Source organism: Mauremys reevesii, linkage group 12, assembly GCF_016161935.1.
Source record: "Mauremys reevesii isolate NIE-2019 linkage group 12, ASM1616193v1, whole genome shotgun sequence".
NCBI classification, from domain to species: domain Eukaryota; kingdom Metazoa; phylum Chordata; order Testudines; family Geoemydidae; genus Mauremys; species Mauremys reevesii.
This window is the reverse complement of record NC_052634.1, coordinates 18497533-18522056: the sequence shown is the minus strand read 5'-3', so window position 1 is coordinate 18522056 and position 24524 is coordinate 18497533. Positions and strand designations below refer to the sequence as shown.

At 44.1% G+C, this 24524-nt stretch overlaps 1 protein-coding gene across 8 annotated transcripts in view; it reads left to right on the top strand.

Moving 5' to 3' along the window:
• The window catches only part of FEZ1 (fasciculation and elongation protein zeta 1), a 170323-nt gene that overhangs the window by 115515 nt on the left and 30284 nt on the right, over positions 1 to 24524 (top strand). For all 8 annotated transcript variants that reach the window (XM_039496125.1, XM_039496127.1, XM_039496124.1 and 5 more), the window contains 3 exons: positions 3350 to 3621; positions 11275 to 11355; positions 14608 to 14683. In XM_039496125.1, coding sequence (XP_039352059.1) covers positions 3350 to 3621; positions 11275 to 11355; positions 14608 to 14683 — 429 coding nt within the window. The remainder of the gene's footprint in view (positions 1 to 3349; positions 3622 to 11274; positions 11356 to 14607; positions 14684 to 24524) is intronic.

Genomic DNA, 24524 nt, shown 5'->3' with positions numbered 1-24524 from the left:
AACTGAGATTGTTTAGCCTGCAGAAGAGAAGATTGAGGGGGGATTTGATAGCTGCTTTCAACTACCTGAAAGGGGGTTCCAAAGAGAATGGATCTAGACTGTTCTCAGTGGTAGAAGATGACAGAACAAGGAGTAATGGTCTCAAGTTGCAGAGGGGGAGGTTTAGGTTGGACATTAGGAAAAACTTTTTCACTAGTATGGTGGTGAAGCACTGGAATGGGTTACCTAGGGAGGTGGTGGAATCTCCTTCCTTAGAGGTTTTTAAGGTCAGGCTTGACAAAGCCCTGGCTGGGATGATTTAGTTGGGTTTGGTCCTGCCTTGAGCAGGGGGTTGGACTAGATGACCTCCTGAGGTCCCTTCCAACCCTGAGATTCTATATTTAAGCGATATTCTTACAGGCCATTAAAAACTGACTGAAAATAAAAATGTATTGAAATATACTCAGGTGACTTGAACCTCATCCATATACATGCTCTGTATTAAACAAATCTTTCCTCAGAATGGTGAGGTAAATTCCAGTTACTTTTCTAGGTACCTCTGAGATTGAGGTAAACTGGTCAGGATTACCTGGGGCCCTGTGTGTGTGATACCCAACAAGTAGGGTACTTATGCAGGAGTCAGATTCAAACCCCCTGTTCTAAAGCAAGAAACTGAACCTAGATCCCTTTCACTAGTAAAGGACCCTAATCACTAGGCTACTGCATATGCTACAGTAGTCTCAATCTCTCCTGCTGGAGCTGTTTCACTTTGTGTAAATAATTGAACATTTAGTAGACCAGGGACATGAACCTGATTCTCCCACATCTCCCATGAGTGCCTAGCCACCAGAATATCGAGTTAATCTCTCTCTTTCTTTCTCTCTCCCAATGAATATGTAATTATTGCTTCAACAGGAGAGATTGTGAGAAACTCAGCCCAGCATATACAATTGTAAGTGGGGGTTGGTCACGCTATTGAAGAGTGTTTATAGCTGAGACTCCTCAGCAGAGATAGGTGCCTAAATAAATCTGTGAATCTGGGCTCTAAACCCCTCCCCTTTGCTCCACATTTTGCTGCGGGCTAGTTTAGCTGGCTGTATGCTCAGCTTCCTGGTGGCTGAGGATCTCACTCTTAGGTGCCAAACTCTTCCCAGGCATTATATGGGGGGCCTGCATAGGAGTTAGGTGTTTGCAACATGTAACTCCTTTTCAAGATCTAGCCCCTAAGTGCTTTTGAAAAGTTTACTCACTTCTTTTGATTCAGAAGGATACCAAAGCACTTTTACATATATATATGTAACTTTTACATATATATATATATATATATATATATATATATATATATATACGTATGTATGTTATTTCATCACTACTGAAATGCAGTTGTCTCTGAAATGCAGAAAAAACATCTTTTTAACAGCATGCAGCAACTTTGCACAACATTTTTCAGCAGGAATTAGAATTAATTTATATCAAGTGGAAATTACAGGGGGGATGTCAAAGAACCAATTTAATTACCCAAATTGGCATTTCTATCTAGCCATTCTCAGGTATTAACTATAGTATTTAGGCATTGTTTTGGCCAAGACATCAGTTTTAACATCTATTCTTTGCAAAAGTGTCATGGGATTTTTAATAACTGCAAGTGATCAGCACAGCAGCTTTTACATCTTATCTGAAAGCTGGCTCCTCCAGTGCCTAAAGCCCCCTACTGCCTTGGGGGAATATTGCTTCCATACTGACTGCTGGGGCAAAAGGCTGTTGGTGTCACAACACTCATCACTGCAGTGCCTAACTTTTAGATGCCTTGCCACCCAATGGAGTCCACAGCCCCAAGTTGGGTGCCCAGGCTCCCTGTACAATGCATGTGGAGAGATAGGTGTCTAAGAATGGGATCTGAGCCAGGAGCTCCCTAAACTAGCCAATAGGAAATGCTGAGGAGAGGGGTTTGGCCTAAGCCCCTCCACCCCAAAGGAGTTAGGCACCTAAATCCAGGTTAGAGGGGGCAATCTCTCCATTCAGGATTCACATTTGTGAATCCTCTCCTGGAGTTAGGTATCTAACCCCTTTCTCACAAGGAAGAGAAAGTGGTCCCTGTCTTATAACTTTAGCCCAGTGACAGAGCACTGAGCCAGATGTGGGAGACCGGAGTATAGGCTGCCCTTTCTGGACTCTCTTCCACTTCCCAAGGACTCTCCTTTGAAGTGGCAGGTTCTGGCCTCTGTTTCTCTCTGGAGTGGAATCTTGCAATCCAGCCACTCTCTGACTGGGTCTCTGGGTTACACCTCCTGATCTTGTCCAATCAGGGCCGGCTCCAGGCACCAGCAGAGGAAGCACATGCCTGGGGCAGCACCTGCTAAGGGGTGGCATTCTGTCCATTCTTGGGGCAACACAGTCCGGGAAGCTTTTTTTTTTTTTTTTTTTTGCTCCAGCAGTTAGGGTGGCAGTCCAAGCGGCTTTTTTTTTTCGCTTGGGGCAGCAAAAAATGTGTCCAAAGTATAATTTTTTCTACCCAGTAGAACAGCTTCCTCAAGAGAGACTGAGAGCGCCCCTCTGTAGAATTCCATGTAGCCCAGTAGTTAGGGCACTTTCCCAAGAATGGGGGATACCCAAGTGCTAATACCTCCCCCCCCCATGTGGCAGAGAGGGGGAATTAAATATGAGTCTCCCACAGCCTGGGTGAATGCAGTAGTCACTGATCTAAAGGTCATAAGGATGGCACCACCTCCTCCTCTGGTGGCCATTTTATGTGATTAAGTGGGCTCTGAGAACTCCGACCAAATTAAGCCCCTCAGGAAAGATGCAGGAACACCTAGATAGGTGCAGGAACACTGGGGCTTAGGCACGAGATAAGTATGAAGGTGCCTAGACTGTGCATGCTTCCTGGTAGGGTTTTATGGACCTACAGATTTTAGGTGCCTACAGAGTTAGGAGGCAGCTGAGTGGGGGTTTGAGGATCTGACTGGCACCTAAATGTTGGACTTATGTGGCAAATAAGCACCTTGCCCAAAATGTTTCCTACTTCACCACCAACTCCATTTCCTGCAGTACCCTGGCTTTTCATTGAAGGTCTGAGCAGGACCAACCCTGCTTAGTTTGGTGCTACTTCAGCCTAATGAAATTTGGCTGAAGTCATACTTCTGGAAACTGGCAGGTTTTATAGTCGTATACAGTGATGTACTTAATTTAGCAGTTTTGTACCAATGAACATGAATCATAATTTAAGCAGCCAGGCTTAAAAGTGCCATGTGTCTGTGGCACTGGTTGAGCTTTTCTGACATTCCGCTCACAAGAGACAAAATCTCTGCCCGATATTACTCATTTGCATCCAGTATTTTTAAGTGAATGTGTACCTCTTCCGATTGTGAAGGTTTGGAACAGATGTCAGTGTCTGAGTTGGCCGAGCTGCTGGATCACGTGGAGGGTGCCATCCGTGACTACTCAGAAGAGCTGGTGCAGCAGCTGGCTCGTCGAGATGAGCTGGAGTTCGAGAAAGAGGTGAAGAACTCCTTCATCACAGTGCTGATCGAGGTCCAGAACAAGCAAAAAGAGCACAGAGAGCTGATGAAAAGGAGGAGGAAAGAGAAAGGCCTGAGTCTTCAGAGCAGCCGAATAGAAAGGGGCACCCAAATGCCTCTCAAGGTATGTGAGAAATCCCCACATGCAGTGAGACATTGCAAAGAGTGGATAGGGGTGATCATAGCCATTCTGGAGAGCAGGGGAAGCTATCTCTTTAAAGAGATAGGTATGAAATGGGTGCTTATAATAATCGGAAGCAATCTTCAGATTATTTAATTTAGATAAATGTATCGATTTAAAGTAAAAGCAGCCTTCCCCCCAGAAGAATGGAGGCTGTAACAGCAAGCAACTCAGCCTTAATAGTCCCTATTAAAATCATTTCCACACTGCTGGTTTCCATGCATGAGAACTTTTCACACTTTCACAGAGACTCTACTGGTTTATATTTACAGGTAACCAAAGCTACTTAGTCAGAATAACTGCGGCTAAAAAATATGCTAATCTCAAAGAAATCATGAGAATTCACACCCAGTGTTCTCCAAATGTCTAAAAACTTGCATTAATACCACTGCTTCTCAGGCCTGGTCTACACTACAAAGTTAAGTTGACATAAGTCACCTTTCATTGATTTGTTTGTGCATGTGTCTACACTCAAATTTGTGTCCCGCCGACATAAGTACCCAGCAAAACCACCTCCCCAAACAGAAATGAGTCATTGTTGACAGACTGTGATCAATGCAGTGTGAGTGTAGACAGTATGTGACCTATGTCAGCTGTAACAGACCTCCAGCAGCTGTCCCACAATGCCCAACACTAACCACACTGGTCACAATTGTAAACTCCTTGGCGGGGTCACAGAGACTGGAAGCCCCCTCCCGCCCTTAAAAACACCCTGTGTATTTATGAAAGACTGATTGCCCAGCTTGGCAAGCACACCTAGCAGCTCTCCGTTGTTGTGTGCAGCTGCCCAACCAACCATGCCGGCTACATGCTCCAGACGTACTCCTGCTTGCAGAGGCAGCGGGGGAGGGATAGCTCAGTGGTTTGAGCATTGGCCTGCTAAACCCAGGGTTGTGAGCTCAATCCTTGAGGGGGCCACTTAGGGATCTGGGGCAAAAATTGGTCCAGCTAGTGAAGGCAGGGGACTGGACTCAACAACCTTTCAAAGTCCCTTCCAGTTCTAGGAGATTGGTATATCTCCTATTTAAAAAAAAAAAAAAAGTAGACAGGAGGTATTGAATCAACTGGACCTGTGGGGAGAAGAGGCACAGCTAGGGAGTAGTCATAGAAACATAGACATCTATGAACAATTTGCACAGGGGATGCAGGCAAAAGGGGTGTAGCAGAGATCAGCAGCTGTGCCATGTGGAAATGAAGGAATTGAGGGGGCCATACCACAACACTCAATTTGGTGCTGAGCCACAGACCTGCCACTTTTATGACAAGCTGCATGCCATACTTGCCAGAGACCCCACCAGCACCCAGCAGCCCACTGCAGATACCTTGGTGGAGCCCAACACACAGAACCCTGCAACGAGGAGTAGAAAGGACAACTGATGGGAGGGTCCCGCTATGCTGCAGTCCAGAACCTGTTCAAGACTCCACCGCAGTCTAGCTGGTCTCACCAGCCAAGCACAGATGAGCCTGATCCAGGGGAAGGAAACTTGGGTAAGTGTGTGCATGCATTTTCCCTTACACTGTTTAAACATAAAGATGGGCCTGGGCCATCCTAAGTTACCAAAGACATATGTATCAACTTTTCATTGCCTTATGCATATGAGAAGTAGCAGCAGTACAGGTAGAGTTGGTATCTGCTCATTCCCAGTGTGGGGTATGCAAAGCAATTTGTTGATGCACATAGGAATGTCCCTTCTGTCCTCCTGAGAGATTTCAATGACACTTTCATGGACTCTGCAGTCCTCTCCCACAGGTTTCTAAGGAAGGCTGCCTTCTTTCTTTCTTCATGGTAGGACATTTTTCCACACTACTCTGCAGTAAGTTCACTTGACACCACTGCAGTAAACTAGTGGCATATGGGCCCAGGTGGCTTCAGGATGCCAACAGAAGCTGTGTTCTCTGTGCCTTTGTTACCCTCAGGATTGTAATGTCAGCAAAAATCACCCCAGCCTGTGGAAAACTGCCAACTTCCAGTGCCAATGCCCTATCCTTATACCCATAAAAATAGGGACCAAATTGTCTCAGCAACTGAAAATGTTAATGCCCTCCTCCCCGCCCCATGTGACCACTCATAGATGATACTGGGGATGGAGAGCTGTGCTATGCAGAGGCACTCCACAGCTGAAGTGTCAAGAAGCATGTCTTATTAACGTTTTTTTACGGGAACGAGGGAAGGCAATTTTGAACCTTATATTTCACTTGTTGTGACTGTAAATACAATGATACATGTCTGTTTTATCTATAGCTGCTGCTGTTGAGGTCTTGAGGGGTACCCTCTTCATACCCATGGAACACCTGATTCTGATGTGAAGGAGAAAGAAAAGGAGATCCTACAAGCCAGTGCTGAATTGGAACCCAGACAAAGGGCCTGGCTGGCCAATGGAAGAAGGCATGGAGAGAGATAGAAAGAACACGGGAAAATGGAGAAAGACCCAAGAAACTCATCAGGAAAAGGAGAGGGAGATGCACCAGGGCATAATGTGGCTTCTCAGGTAGCAAACACACATGCTGCAAACTCCAATTGACCTAGAGGTCCAACAATCCTGGATTTGCCACCCTTTGCAGTCCCTGGAGACCTCCATAGTCCCTGGAGACCTGCATCTTCCTACACCCCGCAACAATCCACTTGGCACCATGGGTCACGTACATACCCCACCACTCCACGCTAGCAGACAGGAAGGACAACTGCAACTTCACATACAGCATTGATCTACAAGAGGCACGGCTGCTGTATGTGTAGCTAAAATAGACTGCATTTGTGCACTGAAATGACACCTAGCAACTGCCTTTCTTAAATCTTTGCTGCCTTTGTAAATTTAAAGTTCTGTTCAGTTAATTTATGTTCGAAATGTGTATTGTGTTGTCCTTTTTTAGCTGCACATTTTTTCACTGCTTTCACCAGTCAATAAAATTCTATTTTTGAAAACAAATTCATCTTTACTAGTTCATCACACATATTGCAGACTGTATAGAAGTACTCAAAGCATCCAGTATTTATAAGTGTATGGCACCAGACAACTCATAGGTTCAAGAAAATGCCCAATAATATGTGTAAATGTACAGCAAGCACTGCTTAATTCGTCATTTCAGTGAGAGTGTCATGTTATAAATGTACAGCAAAACACAAGAATTCATAGGTTTGTTATAAGACAGTGTTATACACATAAACGTACACCACATACTGCACAATTCCTACCAGCCCACAAACCTTTGGGGCCAGAGAAAAGTACAGCACAGCATATTAGTGTGACTGACCTTTAAAATGCTCTTTCAAAGCCTCCTGCAACTGCATAGCTCCATGTTGGGCTCTTGTAATGGCCCTTGTGTCTGGCTATTCTACCTCTGTGCTCCACCCTAGTGGCAACTTTTATCCCTTTGCTTTACAGATATTATGCAGGAGACAACAGGCTGCTATAATCATTGGGATATTTTTCTCATTGAGATTCAGTCTTGTGAGTAAACAATGCCAACATCCCTTCAATCTACCAAAAGCACATTCAGATTTTATTCTGCACCTGCTGAGTGGGTAGTTGAATCTTTTGTTGCTCTCAAGGTGGCCTTCATGAGCTGGGGAGCAAGGTGTAGGCTTGGTCCCCCAGGATCACTATTGGCATTTCAGCATTACCAATGGTAATCTGCTGGTTGGGAAAGAGTGTCCCTTTTTGCAGCTTTCTGAACAGTCCTGTGTTCTTAAAGATGACAGCGTCATGCACCTTCTCTGACCAGCTCACACTAATATTGGTGAAGCATCCCTGGAGATCTTGCATAACCATACAAAAGTAGCCCTTTCTGTTGATGTATGCTATAGGAAGGTGGTCTGGTGCCAAAACAGGGATATGAGTGCTGTCTACTGCTCCACCACAGTTCAGGAACCGCACTGTTGCAAATCAGTCCACTATGTTCTGCACATTGCTGAGGCTATGTCTACACTACACAGCTTTTAGCAACATGTCTATGTCACCAAAGTTCTGCCGCTAAAAGTCATGCAGTGTAGCTGCTGTTTGTCGGCTCTCCTACTGACAAAAAACTTCTACCTCCCAGTGAGTGGCATTCGCATTGGCGGCAGGTGAGTGCTCCTGCCGACAATGCTCTGTTCACACTGGCACTTGCCGCAGCAAAACTTTTGTCTTTTGGGACAGGGGGTTTAACACCTCTAAAAGACACAAGTTTTGTCATTCAACTGACAGTGTAGGCATAGCCTGAGAGTTGCAGTCCTACATAGCAGGACATGATTGATGGCCCTGCACAACTTCATGACAGCTCCCCAAACTGTGGATTTTCCAGCTCCAGAATGATTTCCTTCTGACAGGTAGCAATCCAGCACTGCAAGCTTCTAGAGCAGAGGCGGGCAAACTACAGCCTGTGGGCCACATCCGGCCCATGGGACCATCCTGTCCAAGCCTTGAGCTCCTAGCCGGGTAGGCTAGCCCCCAGCCCCTGCCCTGATGCCCCCTCTCCCCCGCAGCCTCAGCTTGCCGTGCCACCAGCGCTCTGCATGGCGGTGTGGCTGGCTCCAGCTGGGCGGTGGAGCTGGGAGCTCCTCCTGCTCTGAGCAGCATGGTAAGGAAGTGGGGAGCAGGGGGGTTGGATAAAGGGCAGAGGGTGCCGGGGCAGTCAGGGGACCGGGAACAGGGGGCAGAGGTTATGGGGTGGTGGTCAGGGGATGGGGAAAAGGCGGTTGGATAGGCATGGGAGTCCCGGGCGGGAGTTGTCAGGGGGTGGGGGTGGGGGGGTGGATAGGGGTCAGGGCAGTCAGGGGACAGCCTGCTTCGACTCCGACAGCCTGCTTCTTGCACCACAGCAACACTCTGGCCTCCACCAGCCTTGGTTTCACCTGGCAAGATGACCCCCAACATCACTCACTCTGGATTTTTCCCCAAACCATGTGATCTGCAATGTCCAGCCCTTTGCTGGACCATTCAGAGGGATAATATGGTTCGTATGCTCCTCTAAAGAGACAAACTGCATAGCTTACCACTTTAACTGGAGTTAATAATCACTTCAGTTCAAACGGCACTGGATTGATTTAGATTAAAAGTAAAACAAAAGGAAATAGGATTTCACATGCGATCAAGTATAAAGAATAGACTTATAAATGGTGCAAGCAAATCAAAGTGAAAAATGCTTTCTAGATATTAAGATTTAAGAATGATACAGTCCTGGTTCAAGGTAAGATTCTTCCCAAACCACTTCCCAGCAAGGTGGAAGTCCCCCTTTGTCCTATTCCTCCCCCTTTGTCAAGATTTTCTATAAAAGTCCGAAGTTCTCTGTCCCTTTGTCTTCTTAGAAGAATGATAACTTGGGGTTCTTTGTACCTGTCTTTTATAATCCAGTGAACCTTTGAAATGGATTCTTCTAAAGGTTACCCCAAAGTAAAGTTGATTCAAGCTGTGCAGAAGGTGGCATGGAGTCTGCTGATGAAGGAGATTCCATGCTGGCTTCTTCCCCCGCCGGTGTTTGCTAAAGTGCAAATGAATGTCCACTTGACATGTAATTGCCAATTGATTCTGTGACACCTGGATGGAGGAGTTGGTCTGTCCTTTTTCTGAGAGAAACTTGTTTATCCAATTCCTCAGACTCGTCTGGTAAACACAGTTTAGTTCCACATTCCTTCATATTGGTATGGTCCATTTGGGCATTTACCATACATACACCATGCAAGAATATTAATAATCAGTGTGTTGTTGCTTTATATTGATATTTTACATGCTGCCTTTTGACAGATTATGGCATTAGTGAATTGGGAATAGGTCAGATGATCTGAAACTCACTAACAGATACCAGTGACCTCTGGCCCTCTTGCACTGGGATGCTGTTAGGGTCACACTGGCATACTGGGTACCTACTCATGGTGCATTGCCCTTTGCATGGATATAAATACTCCTAGAGATCATGCGATGTGCCAGTGCAGGCAGCCATGTATGTACAAGCACAAGCAATATGCTAACTGTGGCAGCTGTACACTGGCATAACTTGCATCAGCCAAAGTTTGTCATGTAGACATGGCCTTAGACTGCAGACTATAGAAACAAAAGCATTGCCAAACTGCATCAGACCAAGAGTCAAAGTAGTTCTATATCCTCCCTCTAACAGTAGCTAGTACCAGCTTCTTTCGAAAGAGATGCAATACACCCCAAAATAGGTACTTATGGAGTAACCTGCACAAAGGGGTAAGTTCATTCCTGACCACTCAGTTAGATGTCAACTTATACCCTGAAATATGAGGCTTTATAAACTTTCTCATTTTTAACCTTATCTATTGCAACTCTGATTGTTCTTGCTATGTATATGAATGCCCAGTCCTTTTTTGAACTCTGTTAGTCTTTTGATGTCAGTGATATCTTGTGGCAATGTATTCCACAGGTTAACTGTGCATTGTTTAAAAATATATTTCATAGATTCCAAAGCCAGAAGGGACCATTGTGATTGCCTAGTCTAACCCAAACTTCCCCAAAATAATTCCTAGAGCAGCTTTTAGAAAAACATCCAAATATGATTTAAAAGTTGTTAGTAGTGGAGAATCTAGTATGCCCATTGGTAAATTGTTCCAGTGGTTAATTATCCTCACTGTTGAATATGTACACATTATTTCTAGTTTGAATTTGTCTAGCTTCAACTTCCATCCTTTGGATTGTGTTTCCTTTTACAAGTTCTAAATTTGTCACCTTTAAGTTTCATTCTTGTGTCCCATTATTTTTGCATCATGGGAAACAGAAGTGCCCAATCTGCCTTCCTTGGACCATTCATAGATTTGTAAAGCTTTATTGTATCCCCTCTTACTCATCTGTTCTCTAAGGCAAACAGGGCTGGAATCACAGAAGTTAGGCATTGTGATGCTGAGCATCACAGCACCTAACTTTTAGATGACTCCAAAATCACTGTGATTCACTGAGTTGGCAGCCTAGGCTCCCATACAATGAATTGGAAGAGATTATGCAGTAATTCACAAAGATCAGCATCCTAGCTGGCTTCCCACCTAAGATAGCAAATGGGAGATCCTGATCAGAGGAGTGTGTGCTCATGGAGATAAGCACCTAAATTGAGGCTAATCTAGGTGTCTGTCTGTGCTCGTGATTCTCAGCTATGAAACCAGCTGGAGTTAGATGGCTATCCCATTTTAGCAAGTGGAAGAGGAGGTGGTGCTGCCCACTTTATAATTTAGATCCCAGGGACTGGAGCACTCAGCTGGGATGTGGGAGATGCAGCTTCAATTGCCTGTGTGTGTCTACAAAGTTGTTCTCACCCTCTGTCCCTTTCTCTCTCTGGCCCAGGGGATCACATCTTCTTAGGAAGGATATAGAAAAACTGATAAACATAAAAAGAAGGGAAGGTAAAATGACTCATTAGTTGGATGATGAGAGACACAAGGAGTTGGTGAATGGTGCTAAAGCCACAATGTTCTAACCTAGCCACTTCTCAGACTATGCTGCAGAGAACAGCATTCTGTTACTGAGAACTAAAAAATGGATCTTTTAGTGAGGGCATTCATTAGAAATGATAAAATGTTAAAATATTTTAAACACTGCATGCCACACTAGGCAGTGCCTCTGCCTGCTCTTCTAGCACTGCGTAAATCAGATGCTTTTCTCTTCTATGCAGCGATTCAGTATGGAAGGAATCTCTAATATCTTGCAGACTGGTATTCGGCAGACATTTGGAAACTCAGCAACTGATAAACAGGTGTGTATAAAGTCCTCTGCATAAATCAGGTACTCACAGGAGTGGATGCATGTCATTTCTTCTGATAAACAAAAACATTTCTACTATTTCATTTGAAGAAGAAAGCTAGGTTTTGAACAGAGTCAGCTGATATTAAACCAATTAATTTACAAATATTTTTGCAAATAAAAGTGCTGAGTTTGGTTTGTGATGACATTTGGGCCCATAGTTTCCATTTTTCATGAGTATTCAGGCACTGCTGGGTATTTTAGAAATTGTGTGCAAATCCTAAATTTTTCACACAATTTAGTATGAAGGACTGCTCATCTGAAAAGTCATGTCAGAAAATGTATTATTCATTATTCACTAGACGCTAGTCATTCTTCTTTTTAGAAAGTTTCACTCATCCAAACAGGAAGCAGAAACAATACTGTGTGATTTAGATGACCAACCACATAAAACAAAGGGCAAATAGTTGAAATGAACAGTTTGCAATTAGTCAATAGTCTGAAAATAATTCATCCAGAGTATTCATTTGGGATGCATATGAATAATGACCTGTTTAAAGAAGGATTCAGTAACCAAAAATTGAGCTACATCATGGCCAATATTATCTGTATGAGGTAATTCAAACTGCTCTGTCTGGAATTCTGAAATAAATAAGAGTGTGAGGAAAAGACATTTGGAATAAAGAAACTACACACTGTTCATCTCAAGTCTCACTCCTGTTTGCTGTGCTCCTTGTCTCAGCCCTTCATTTCAACATTAGAAGATTTGCATTGCTTTCCTGTCTCTCTCCAGTGCTTAGTGAACTGACTCAGACTATGTCCTCCATTATGAGCACATTTTAGTTCTGAAATAATCTAAACCATCAAAAACTATAGTGTTCTTATTTCCTAAATCCTCTGTGATCTCTTCAAGAGCTCCTTGTGCTATGGCATTACAATATGTCTCCTTCCAGACTCCAGAAAAGTTATCCAGAAAATGAGTACACCTTTAGGCTGGTGTAAGTCTTCTGTGGCTCTCTTGTGGGGCCCCAGGAGCCTCCAGGCTGGTGTTAGGGGTTGAAGATCTCTGGTAGCATATGTTGGATGGATCTGTGCTGCCTGGGAGGGATTTCACAAGGGTTAGATCCAGTGAAAGGACACAAGACCTCCATGCAGATGGCCCTGGCTAAACTGGTGGTCCATATGATAGCCAATGTATCCATCACATTTCAGGATGTACTTATTGGCATCTACCCTGGAGTGCCAGATCCCATTCCCTCCAATGGCATGCTAAGGGGTACTTTCTGAATAAGAATCCTTGTGGAGGTTTCTTCATAAAACATTCCCTCCTGTCACTTTTCATGTTAGAGGAGACAATTTTTCCCAGAGTTTGACCCAAAATGAGTCCTGCTCATTCACTGTGCACCATTCACCCTGCATATAGAAAGAGGCAGGAGTGAGGCAGAAATAATAGTACTTAATTGATTAATGACTGTGTCCTAAAGATGCATGCACACTAGGGGGCAGGGTTAAGATTATGGCCCCTCCTAACTTGTGAGTACTTCACTCAGTAACAATGACTGGGTTTTTACCATTGTTTTTCTAAAATAATTCCCTAGATGGTTAAAAGAAAAATTACTTAAAAATAAATTCCATAATGTGGAACTATTTGTTAAACACAAGGGGCCTGCTATGTAGGATGAAATTAACTCAGACAGTGTAAAGCCTGAGTAGCTGGACCAGTCCTCTCTTGCTGTAAATCAACAAAATAAGAGTTAGATTGTGAATTTACCATAGTTGTTGATTAGCTTGGCTCGCTGTTGTTATGGCTGCTGAGCTACTTTACAGTTCTTGTGCTGAAGGTGATGCAACCCAAAATGTTTTGTTTAACATATTCATTAATGCTCTGGATGATGGGATGGATTACACCCTCAGCAAGTTCGCAGATGACACTAAAATGGGGTGGGGTAGATATGCTGAAGGGTAGGGATAGGGTCCAGAGTGACCTAGACAAATTGGAGGATTGGGCCAAAAGAAATCTGAGGAGGTTCAACAAGGACACGTGCAGAGTCCAGCACTTAGGATGGAAGAATCCCATGCACTGCTACAGGCTGGGGACCGACAGACTAAGCAGCAATTCTGCAGAAAAGAGCCTAGGGATTACAGTGGATGAGAAGATGGATATGAGTCAGCAGTGTGCCCTTGCTGCCAAGAAGGCCAACGGCATATTGGGCTGCATTAGTAGGAGCATTGCCAGCAGATCATGGGAAGTGATTATTTTCCTCTGTTTGGCACTGGTGAGGCCACAACTGGAGTATTGCATCCAATTTGGGGCCCACCACTACAGAAAGGATGTGGACAAATTGGAGAGAGTCCAGTGGAGGACAATGAAAATGATTAGGGGGCTGGGGCACATGATTTACGAGGAAAGGCTTTGGAAACTGGGCTTATTTTGTCTGCAGAAAAGAAGAGTGAGGGGGGATTTGATAGCAGCCTTCAACTACCTGAAGCGGGGTTCCAAAGAGGATGGAACTCGGCAGTGCCGAAATAATAATAATAAGAAAAAATTTTCAGGTTGACCAAAACATGCAATTTTTCTGAATTTTCAGCAAATCATTTTGTAAGTTTTGTTTGCTCTGCAATAAAACATTTTTGAGTTGATTTTGACTAGTTTAAAACATTTTTATTGTTTTTAAATGAAATTGCAAGTCATTTTGAAATGAAAAGTTTTGAACTGAAAAATTGTAATGTCTTGTGTCAAAAAATGTCTAAATGAAATATTTTGACATTTTCAGGCGAGTGGGGGGGGTTTGACAGAAACAGTTTGACAAACATGAATTTTCAAAATGTTTCAATCAATCCAAATCTGCATTTTTTCAGGGGGAAAAAACAACCAAAACCAAAAACTTGGGCCAGGATATTTCATCCAGCTGAAGTAAGGGGCTGGGTGGAGTCAGAACTTTTCTGGAGGGCTCCCCAGAGGCCTTGTGTTTCCTCCAAAATGGTGGGCAGAATCTAGCCCTTGCCTGCCTCTGGCATATCCTGAGGAGTTCTGTACTTGTCATTCTTTGGCACCAATTGCATAGCTTGTCATACCAATATATAATATTATTGAATTGAAGATTATTTTCTAGAGCACTAGCCTCTTTACTTAGTAGAGTTTTTTTTGTTTGATTTCTTTTCTTTCATATCTCACACAATTCTGTAAGCAATTTGGTTTCATGCTTCCGTCACATTAGCTTGCCCTGCAATAGCGAGAGAATAATGGTACATCATTCCTTTCTAGTATTTGAACACGGTTATTCCATATGAGAAGAAAGGGTCGCCTCCCTCTGTGGAAGATCTGCAGATGCTGACAAACAGTAAGTTCCTGGGTTTGCCATACATATTATATCAGAATGCCATTTTAGAGTATCATTTTAGGATCCGTCAGTGATAGGGCCATTTGGGTGTAGAAGGACTTGTGAAATTCAGCAGGATATTAGACCCTCTATCATTTTGACTCTACTGAGCTTGGTTCTGACCTAGAAATCCCAAATCCCAGGAAATGTGGGACTGAAGTTCTCTTTGAAGAAATGTATACATTTCATGACAATCATGTGCACTGGGTTTCATTTGCAGGCTTATATGTTCAGAGCGGAGCGGAATGAGACATTAGCCAAAATAAGAAAAGGCAAGAAAGGCTGTGTTCTTTCAGGATAGCACAGGGAGAGGGTGTTTTTCAAATTCCTACAAACAAATAACATTCTTCTTCCTTATTTATCTGATTTCAAACTATTTCACTTTTTTTTTTTGCTGGCAATTAACTTCCAGCTTTCTATACTGGAAAATCAGCATGTGCAAGAATATTTTGTAGGTGAAAAAGTATTTCATAAACATCCAACATCTATTAGCTAATGAATTTAGCCCCTAACTCTAACTTAGAACAGAAAATAAAAGACTGATATGTTGTGACAAGCCTGGTTTAGTCTGGGAAACTACTTTGGTTCCTTCTGTGTCTCCATGGCAACTGTGTATTGTATTAAATGAAGAAAACACTGGCTCCTGTTCTTTTGAAAGGAATGAAGTGCTATGAATGGCTGTTTTATACAGTTTCTGTATAAGTGACATTTTGTGAGCAGTGTCAAAAACTGCTTGTCTCTAGTAACAAAAAACATTTCCAGAAAGGTTACCAAGGATAAAATCTTTTTTTGCATAATTAATTAGTGTGTAAAATTGCATCAGGTTGCGCTGCAAACATATGTTATATTTAAGAAATTATTTTTATTGAGATAGAAGACATATCTCTCAGTGTTCCTTGAAGAATAACCAACCCTACATTCACAGTCCCCTGAATTAAGGGCTTTCTATTCTGTTCACTATAGATTCTTGTCCTGCCCACATCACCATGGTCCCAGAGCGCTTTCCAGCAGCGCATTAGCAACATGATTAATATCTGTCACGTGTGTCCTCCCTCCCCCATTGGATGCCAAGTGGACAGAAAGATTAAGAAGAATCACTGAAAGATTAAACTTTAACACATGAAGTGAAAACAGGAAATGAAAGTTACAGAAAACAAAACTGAATCTGACCACTCTATAATGCAGTATACCATCCTTTGTCTTCCCATCAAAGGAATTCCAAGGGCTTTACAAACATTACTAATTGAAACCTCTGGCTTGCAACAGAGGTGCTGGAACAATGTGTATAGTGAGAGTGTTGAGAGCCATTGAACCAAACTGTAAAGCCTGTATATAATGGAAACCACTTATAGCCAGCACCTCTAACAGCACCCTAAGTTCCAGCACCTACGGATTGGGAAGTATTACCACCCATGTTTTACAGATGGTCACAGGGACATGACATGACTTGTCCAAGATCACACAGTACGTCAATTTGAGAACCCACAAATCATTCAGGCCCAATTTGTCAAAGCAGCCGCTGATTTGGGGTATCCTAAATTTGGTTGCCCAAGTTCAGACACTCAAAAGCAACCCGTCATTTGTAAACAATTTGGCATCAAACTCTATGTGATATATATTGCCCATGGCAACCATTTTGTAGATTGCCCATATGTTATTTCTAGTACACTTAGAACACAGCATATTTTGAGATTAGAAACTTAATTCTAGGGAAATTATGGTGAATCATGGGAGCTGTAGACCAGCCATGGAGCCTGGCCCATAGAAGAGAATGAGAGACCCAAAATTAAGACTCCAAGAGGCACCATGATGGCATTTCCAAATTTAAATTTTCAGTTTCAAACTACAAGTTTTCAAACAAAAATGTTTTGCTTCAATTTTTCTCTGAAAAGTAAAATTTTTCATATGATTTTTTTCAAGCTGCTCTCCTTCATTCCTTTACTTGTAAAAAGAGACTCAAAACAGAAATATGTGTTCTTCTTTGCGTACTGCCCTATGGGTGCTCCACTTCTGGTCCAATAGTTCTAATAATCTATGGACCTGTCTGTAATGGACAAAATTGGAATCCTCACTTCTTGTGGGTACCATGTGTCTGTCAGTATCATGGGTCCCCATTGTCAGGTAGAACAGGACTCTCCATCCTTTTCCATTGGATGATATTGAGGAGGATGAAGAAGACTGCTAGTTGGTCTTTTATTTTTCTGTTCAGAGTTTTCCAACATATCTGTTCAGTCACAGGGAAGATCACACTTGTCATCAAGGGTGAAGGGACCAACCCTGCCTGCCACTCCCCCTCGTATGTGGGTCCCTTGCCATGGACATACTGGGACCAGTGTAAGAACCCCAGGACTAGAACCAAGATCTGCGGCGCCTGGGATGACTGGTAGTCCCACACTGCCACCAGAAGGCCATGCAGAGGCACAGACAGGGAGCACTATGGTAGGTGTGGCAGGAAATGCTGCCCAAGAGACCCAGAACGATGGTGCCCTGCAGCCCTCTGATTTCCAATCTCTCTATTTAACCCCAGGGGTTGTCCCAGGAAGTCATCTGGGCAATCACACAGACTTCGGCCTGCTGCAATGCCAGATTCTGCGTGATTTCCTGATCTCCAATCTTCAACTTCAGCCTGACTCTGACCCTGATTCCTGACTTAGTTCTAACCTGGTACTGCCTTTGATCTCTGGTCTTCGACCCCAGCCCGACCCTGACTCATGCTTACAGAACCTGGATCTTGTGATCCCTCCAGCTCCTGCACAGTGACAACCACCCCCTGATGAGCAGACTTCAGCCCAGTCATGACCAGTAGGCCAGACCACCTATGCCCCAGTCTATTACGACCAGCAGCAATTCATCAGACCACTGATACCATTACATAGGGAGGCCAGAGTCATATGGTCCTCTCCTCCACAAAAAGCCTTCCCATTGAGGAAAACATTTGAGGAGCAGGAGGCCAGGGCAGATAAAGAGGATTCCCCCTAAGGATTCTGATTCTTTGTTCTCACACCCTCCTCCTAACTCCCTGGTGGTGGATGCAGTAAATGAGCAGGGTAGACTACACTTTTCCACCTTTACCCCATATGACAGAGATCAAAAGAGACGGGATCACTTTGGATGGAAGTTCTACTCTTCAGCAACCCTGCAATTCAGGATCATGAACTATCAGGCCGTCCTGGCCAAATATAAATTATATATGCATACATTACTTAGGGAGCAATTGCAGTCCATCATCTCAGTGGGCCAATTATTGGCCAGAACCACTCTTCAAGCATCCTTGGATGTTATGGATGCTGCTGCCAGGTAGATCTCCAGAATGGGAAAAAATCAGAAAAAGAGAAAGGGTATAGAAAGAAAGCAGGATCAAATAAGTGAACTCTGGTTCTCTGCACTTCATCCCTTTCTTCCTTTTTGTGAGTATCCATTTAGAAAACAGTTCTCATAGGCGTTGATAAGAGTGGCAGTCTGAGAACCATCCTCTCTTCAGCAACAATGCCAGACAGTTCTCAATGATTCAAGAGAGTAAACTGCTAAGCTACCAGTAGCATTTTCAGCAGCATCAAAGTGTGTGGATGTGGCAAGGTGACGAGGCGGAACTGAGAACTGTGCAAGGGAAACCCCCTTCTAGGGACACTAGGCCCTATCCAGCCCCTACCTATGTAAGCTCAGGGAAAAGAGAAACTCCAGGGCACAGTGACTCAAGCCAGCTGGAGCAGCTACAAAATCAGTTTCAGCAGGAGGCACCATGGGACATTGATGATGTCATGAGAATATGCTTTCTACATTACCCATGTTCTTTCTTTACTGATTGGCTCTGGTCTGGTCTACACTACGAGTTTATGTCGAATTTAGCAGCGTTAAACCGCATTAACCCTGCACCCGTCCAAATTGGCGATGATGGTTACCAGTCCTATTGTACCGTCTGCTGCTTTGGAAATTGGCGATGATGGTTACCAGTCCTATTGTACTGTCTGCTGCTTTGGAAATTGACTGTGCCCTCTGTCTATCATAGCCTTGGAGATTTTTTCAAATGCTTTGGCATTTTGTCTTTTGGAATGGAGTTCTGATAGAACAGATTCATCTCTCCATACAGACATCAGATTCAGTATCTCCCGTATGGTCCATGCGGGAGCTCTTTTTTGATTCTGGGACTGCATGGTCACCTGTGCTGGTCAGCGCTCCACGCTGGGCAAACAGGAAATAAAATTCAAAAGTTTGCAGGACTTTTCCTGTCTACCTAGCCAGTGCATCCAAGTTCAGACTGCTGTCCAGAGTGGTCACAATGGTGCACTGTGGGATAGCTCCCTGGCCATCGAATTGTGGCCACATTAGCCCTCATTCGAAATGGCAATGTCGATTTCAGCACTACTCCCCTCTTCGGGGAGGAGTACAGAAATCAATTTAAGAGCCCTTTATATCAAAGTAAAGGGCTTCATTGTGTGGACAGGTGCAGGGTTAACGCTGCTAAATTCGACATAAACTCGTAGTGTAGACCAGGCTGAAGGGATTAGCGCAGAACTCGGACTTGCCAGGTCGAATTTGGGGTCGTGTGGACTCAATTCGACAGTATTGGCCTCTGGGAGCTATCCCAGAGTGCTCCATTGTGACTGCTCTGGACAGCGCTCTCAACTCAGATGCACTGGCCAGGTAGAAAGGAAAAGGCCTGCGAACTTTTGAATTTCATTTCCTGTTTGGCCAGCATGGCAAGCTGATCAGCACAGGTAACCATGCAGAGCTCATCAGCATGATGTGCACATTGCCGGGGCACATTGTCTGGCCCGTACTTTTTGAGAAGTCTATGTCCTCATCACTCTCATCATCACACTACCATCGCCTCCTGACCTGGTTTTGCTTTTGCAGCTTCTGGTTCTGTGTATACTCCAGGATAATGTGTGCGGTGTTTACAGTGCTCATAATTGCAGCAGTGATCTGAGCGGGCTCCATGATCCCAGTGCTATGGCATCTGCGCTGAAAAAAAGGACAAAACAATTGTCTGCTGTTGCGCTGACGGAGGGAGGGGTGACTGACGGCATGGCTTACAGGGAAATAAAATCAACAAAAGGGGTGGCTTTGCATCAAGGAGAAATACAAACAAGTGTCACACAGAATGGCCCCCTCAAGGATTGAACTCAAAACCCTGGGTTTAGCAGGCCATTGATTTCACAAAACAAATTGGGTCAATTTCTTGTTTTGATCCATTCCATCTATCTTTTACATCTCAGGCTGGCAGCAGACAGTGCAGTACGACTGCTAGCCATTGTCATATCCTGTGTGCTCGGCAGAAGATGCTGCATTACAATTGCCAGCCATCATCATCTCCTGGCTGCTTGCCAGAAGACGGTGCAGTACGACTGCTAGCCATCGTCATCTCCTAAGTGCTCGGCAGAAGATGGGAATGACCTGGCTGAGTCACTCCCATGTCTGCCCAGGCGCCCCTGACTGACCTCGGCTAAAAGAGCACCTAGGAGTATGATGATGATGGCTACCAATCGTAATGCACCATCTGCTGCCAAACGGCAATGATCTGCTGCTGTGTAGCAATGCAGTCCCATGTCTGCCACCACCCAGGAGACGTACGGTGACGATGAGCTGAGCTGAGCGGGCTCCATGCTTGCCATGCTATGGCATCTGCTCAGGTAACCCAGGAAAAAAGGTGCAAAACGATTATCTGCCGTTGCTTTCACGGGGGGGGGGGGCTGACGACATCTACCCAGAACCACCTGCGACACTGTTTTTGCCCCATCAGGCACTGGGATCTCAACCCAGAATTCCAGTGGGCAGCGGAGACTGTGGGAACTGTGGGATAGTTACCCACAGCTACCAACAGTGCAACGCTCTGGAAGTCGATGCTAGCCTCAGTACTGTGGACACAGTCCGCCGACTTAATGCACTTAGAGCACTTTGTGTGGGGACACGCAGAATCAACAGTATAAAAATGATTTCTAAAAAAACAACTTCTATAAATTCTACCTAATTTGGTAGTGTAGACATACCCACAGACTATGTATGTGTGTGTATGTGTGTGAGACAGACAGTGTATGTATGTGTGTGCATGAGAGATAGAGACTGTATGTGTGTGAGAGACACAGAGACTCTGTGTGTGTGTGTGTGTGTGTGTGAGAGAGAGAGAGAGAGAGAGAGAGACGCAGAGACTGTATGTGTGTCTGAGACACAGAGGCCTGAGGCACCTTATATCGATTTTAATGGCTCTTTAACCTCCCTAACGAGATTACCATATCGGATTAGGTTAGTGTGGCCGCTGATCGATGGTGCACCACCTGGACAGCAATCTGCCAGGTAGACAGGAGAATATTTCCTGTTTGCCCAGCGTGGCTCCGGTGGTGATGCAGTTAAAAATCAAAATAAAGAAAGAGCTCCAGCAGGCAGGCCAAACTGTTCTATCAGCACTACAGACAAAATCATTTTTAAATATCTCCAGACAACACTGCTGCTAACGGAAAGCCAAAGAATCAAATGGACTCATGGACTGGAGGACTCAAGCTATCCCACAGTTCCTGCAGTCTCTGAAAAGCATTTGCATTCTTGGCTGAGCTCCAAATGCTTCTAGGCAGTGTGGGTCAGGGCATAGCTAGGCAAAGAAGTGAAACAATCCTGTCTTGACTCTTTTACATGTCACCCTATCTTTACTGAATGCTGCAGATAGACGGGATGGTGCAGCACTCAACAGTACAATAGGACTGCTACTCCTCATCACTTGCTTGGGACAGGTCAAGGTCTTTTCCTGGTAGATGGTGCAGTATGGCTGATATCCATCGGGGCTGAGCTCCATCAGCCCTCATCCTTCATGTGTAAAGAAATGCCCTGAACTAGCACTGTCTGGACTATCATAGCAGCTGGAGGCTGCCTTCACTAACAAGTCACTGTGTCTTATTCCTGCATTCTTCATCACAGCCCATGAAGGCTGGGGAAGAATGAAATGAACAGGTGGGGTTGTTGCAGAAGCACCCTGAATAGCATACAGCTCATAATTTCTGCAGGATCTGACACAGAGCAGCTGTGCTCTCTGGTTCTCTGATACAGTGGTTCTCTAGTACACTTGCCCATATTCTAGGCAGGACTGATTCTATTTTTAGATAAAAGGAGGGATTGACTCAGAACAGTGCAAAACTGGTAGCCATGATCATCTTATTACCAATTTATGGATTGGTAGATGGTGCAGTATGGCTGATAACCATCTCTGCTGTCATGCAAAAGCATGCTGCTGAATCGCCTCTGTCAGCGGCATCTAGTACGGTGACAGTCACAAAAGGCAAAACAGGCTCCATGATTGCCATGCTATGGCATCTGCCAGGGCTTTCCCAGAGGAAGCACTGGGATCTCGGATAGCTACCAGAAATCGACGCTAGCCTCGGACCACACCGATTTAATGTGTTATTTTATAAAATCTGTTTATGCAAATTCGAATAGAGTGTAGAGAACCTGTATGTGTGCATGAAAGACTGTGTGTATCTCTATCTCTCACACACACCTGTCTCTCACACACACAGTCTCACTAGGGTGACCGGATTTCCCGATTTTATAGGGACAGTCCCGATTTTGGGGACTTTTTCTTATATAGGCACCTATTACCCCTCATCCCTGTCCCGATTTTTTACACTTCCTATCTGGTCACCCTAAGTGTGTAAATGAGAGGCAGACAGAAACAGTGTGTGTGAGACAGAGACAGTGTGTGTGTGTGTGCATGAGAGAGTGAGACTGTGTGTGTATGTGTGAGACTTAGGGTGACCAGATAGGAAGTGTAAAAAATCGGGACAGGGATGAGGGGTAATAGGTGCCTATATAAGAAAAAGTCCCCAAAATCGGGACTGTCCCTATAAAATCGGGAAATCCGGTCACCCTAGTGAGACTGTGTGTGTGAGAGACAGAGACAGGGTGTGTGTGAGAGAGATAGAGATACACACAGTCTTTCATGCACACATACAGGTTCTGTGTGTATGTGTGTGTGTATGTGTGAGAGAGACACAGAGATGTATGTGTGAGTGTGAGTGTGAGAGAGAGAGAGAGAGAGAGAGACTGTATGTGTGCATGAGAGAGACACAGAGACTGTGTGTATGTGTGAGACATAGACAGTGTGTGTAAGGCATAGAGACAGTGTGTGAGAGAGTGAGACAGACACACAGAGACGGTGTGTGTGAGAGTGAGAGAGAGAAACACAGAGACTCTGTGTGTGAGAGAGAGACAGAGAGACAGAGACAGTGTGTGTATGTGTGTGTGAGAGGCACACAGAGACTGTGTGAGAGAGAGACAGTGTGTGTATATTTGAGACTCAGATAGTGTGTGTGCATGTGTGAGACAGAGACAGTGTGTATGTATGAGACAGACACAGAGAGTGTGTATATTTTGTGTGAGAGACAGAATATGTATGTGTGGGGGAGACAGAAACAGTGTGTATATGTGTGTGAATAAGAGATACAGAGACTGTGTGTGTGTGTGTGTGTGTGTGAGAGAGAGAGAGAGAGAGAGAGATTGAATGTGTGTGTGAGATAGTGTATGTGTATGTGTGTCTGAGACACAGAGACAGAGTGTGTGTGAGAGAGAAACAGAGAAACAGTGTGTGTGAGACACAGTGTGTGTTTGTGTGTGTGTGTGTGTGTGAGAGAGAGAGAGAGAGAGAGAGAGAGACTGTGTGTGTGAGAGACAGAGTGTATGTGTATGTATGTGACATACAGAGACAGTGTGCATGAGACAAAGGCAGTGTGTGTGTGAGAGAGACAGAGACAGTGTATGTATGTGAGAGAGACAGTATGTGTATGTGTGAGACACAGAGTGTATATTTGTGTGTGTGCATGAAAGACAAGACAGTGTGTGTGTTTGTGACACAGTGTGTGTGTGTGTAGGTATGTGTGTGTGTGATCCACAGAGAGTGTGTATGTGTATCTGAGACAGAGAGAGAGAGAGAGCGTGTGTGTGTGTAAGAGAGAGAGAGACAGACAGAGACAGCTCTCTCATCATACCCAGTGGTTAGAGTATTCACCTTTGATGTGGGAATATTAAAGGCACAACAGTAAATTGTCCCAATGTGAAGGACAGAGGGAAAGAACAGTAAGAAGCAATATGGCTCCATCAGGAGCTCAAAAATAACCTGAAAATTAAAAAGGAATCCTAGAAAAAGTGGAAACATGGACAAAAAGATTAATTGTGACCAGATACTTGACACAATTAATATTAACATCAAGAGGGAAGGAACACATGCCAGAATAGGGAAAGAACAGGTTAAAGACTATTTAGATAAGTTAGATGTATTCAAGTCAACAGGGCCTGATTAAATTAATCCTAGAATATTTAAGAGACTCGCTGAAGCAATATCGGAACAATTAGTGATTATCTTCAAGAATTCATGGAGGGTGGGTGAGGGCCCAGAGGACTGGAGGACTAACAACGGGAACAAAGAGGACTAAGGAAATTATAGATGGGTCAGCCTAATTTCAAAAAGATACTGGGACAAAGTATTAAACAATCCGTTTGTAAGCGCCTCGAGCTGTGGTTTTCAAACTTTTTAGGCTGTGAACCCCTTTCTTAATAATAATATAGTCAACCACCTACCCAATCTGAGATAGGGTCATAATATAGCTATGATTACATTGTTAAATCTTATTAAATAAAATGCATTGTCCTCCATTACAGGGTTTTTCTCGCATAACCCCCTGACAAGAGCTCGTGTGCCTCAGGTTGAAAATCACTTAACAGAAAATTAATGGGAAGTTGGCAAAGTTTATTCATTTATTTAGGTTCTTTCCCTTCCCCACCCCATCTTCTCTCTTTTGTTTTCTTCCCACCTGCTTAAATA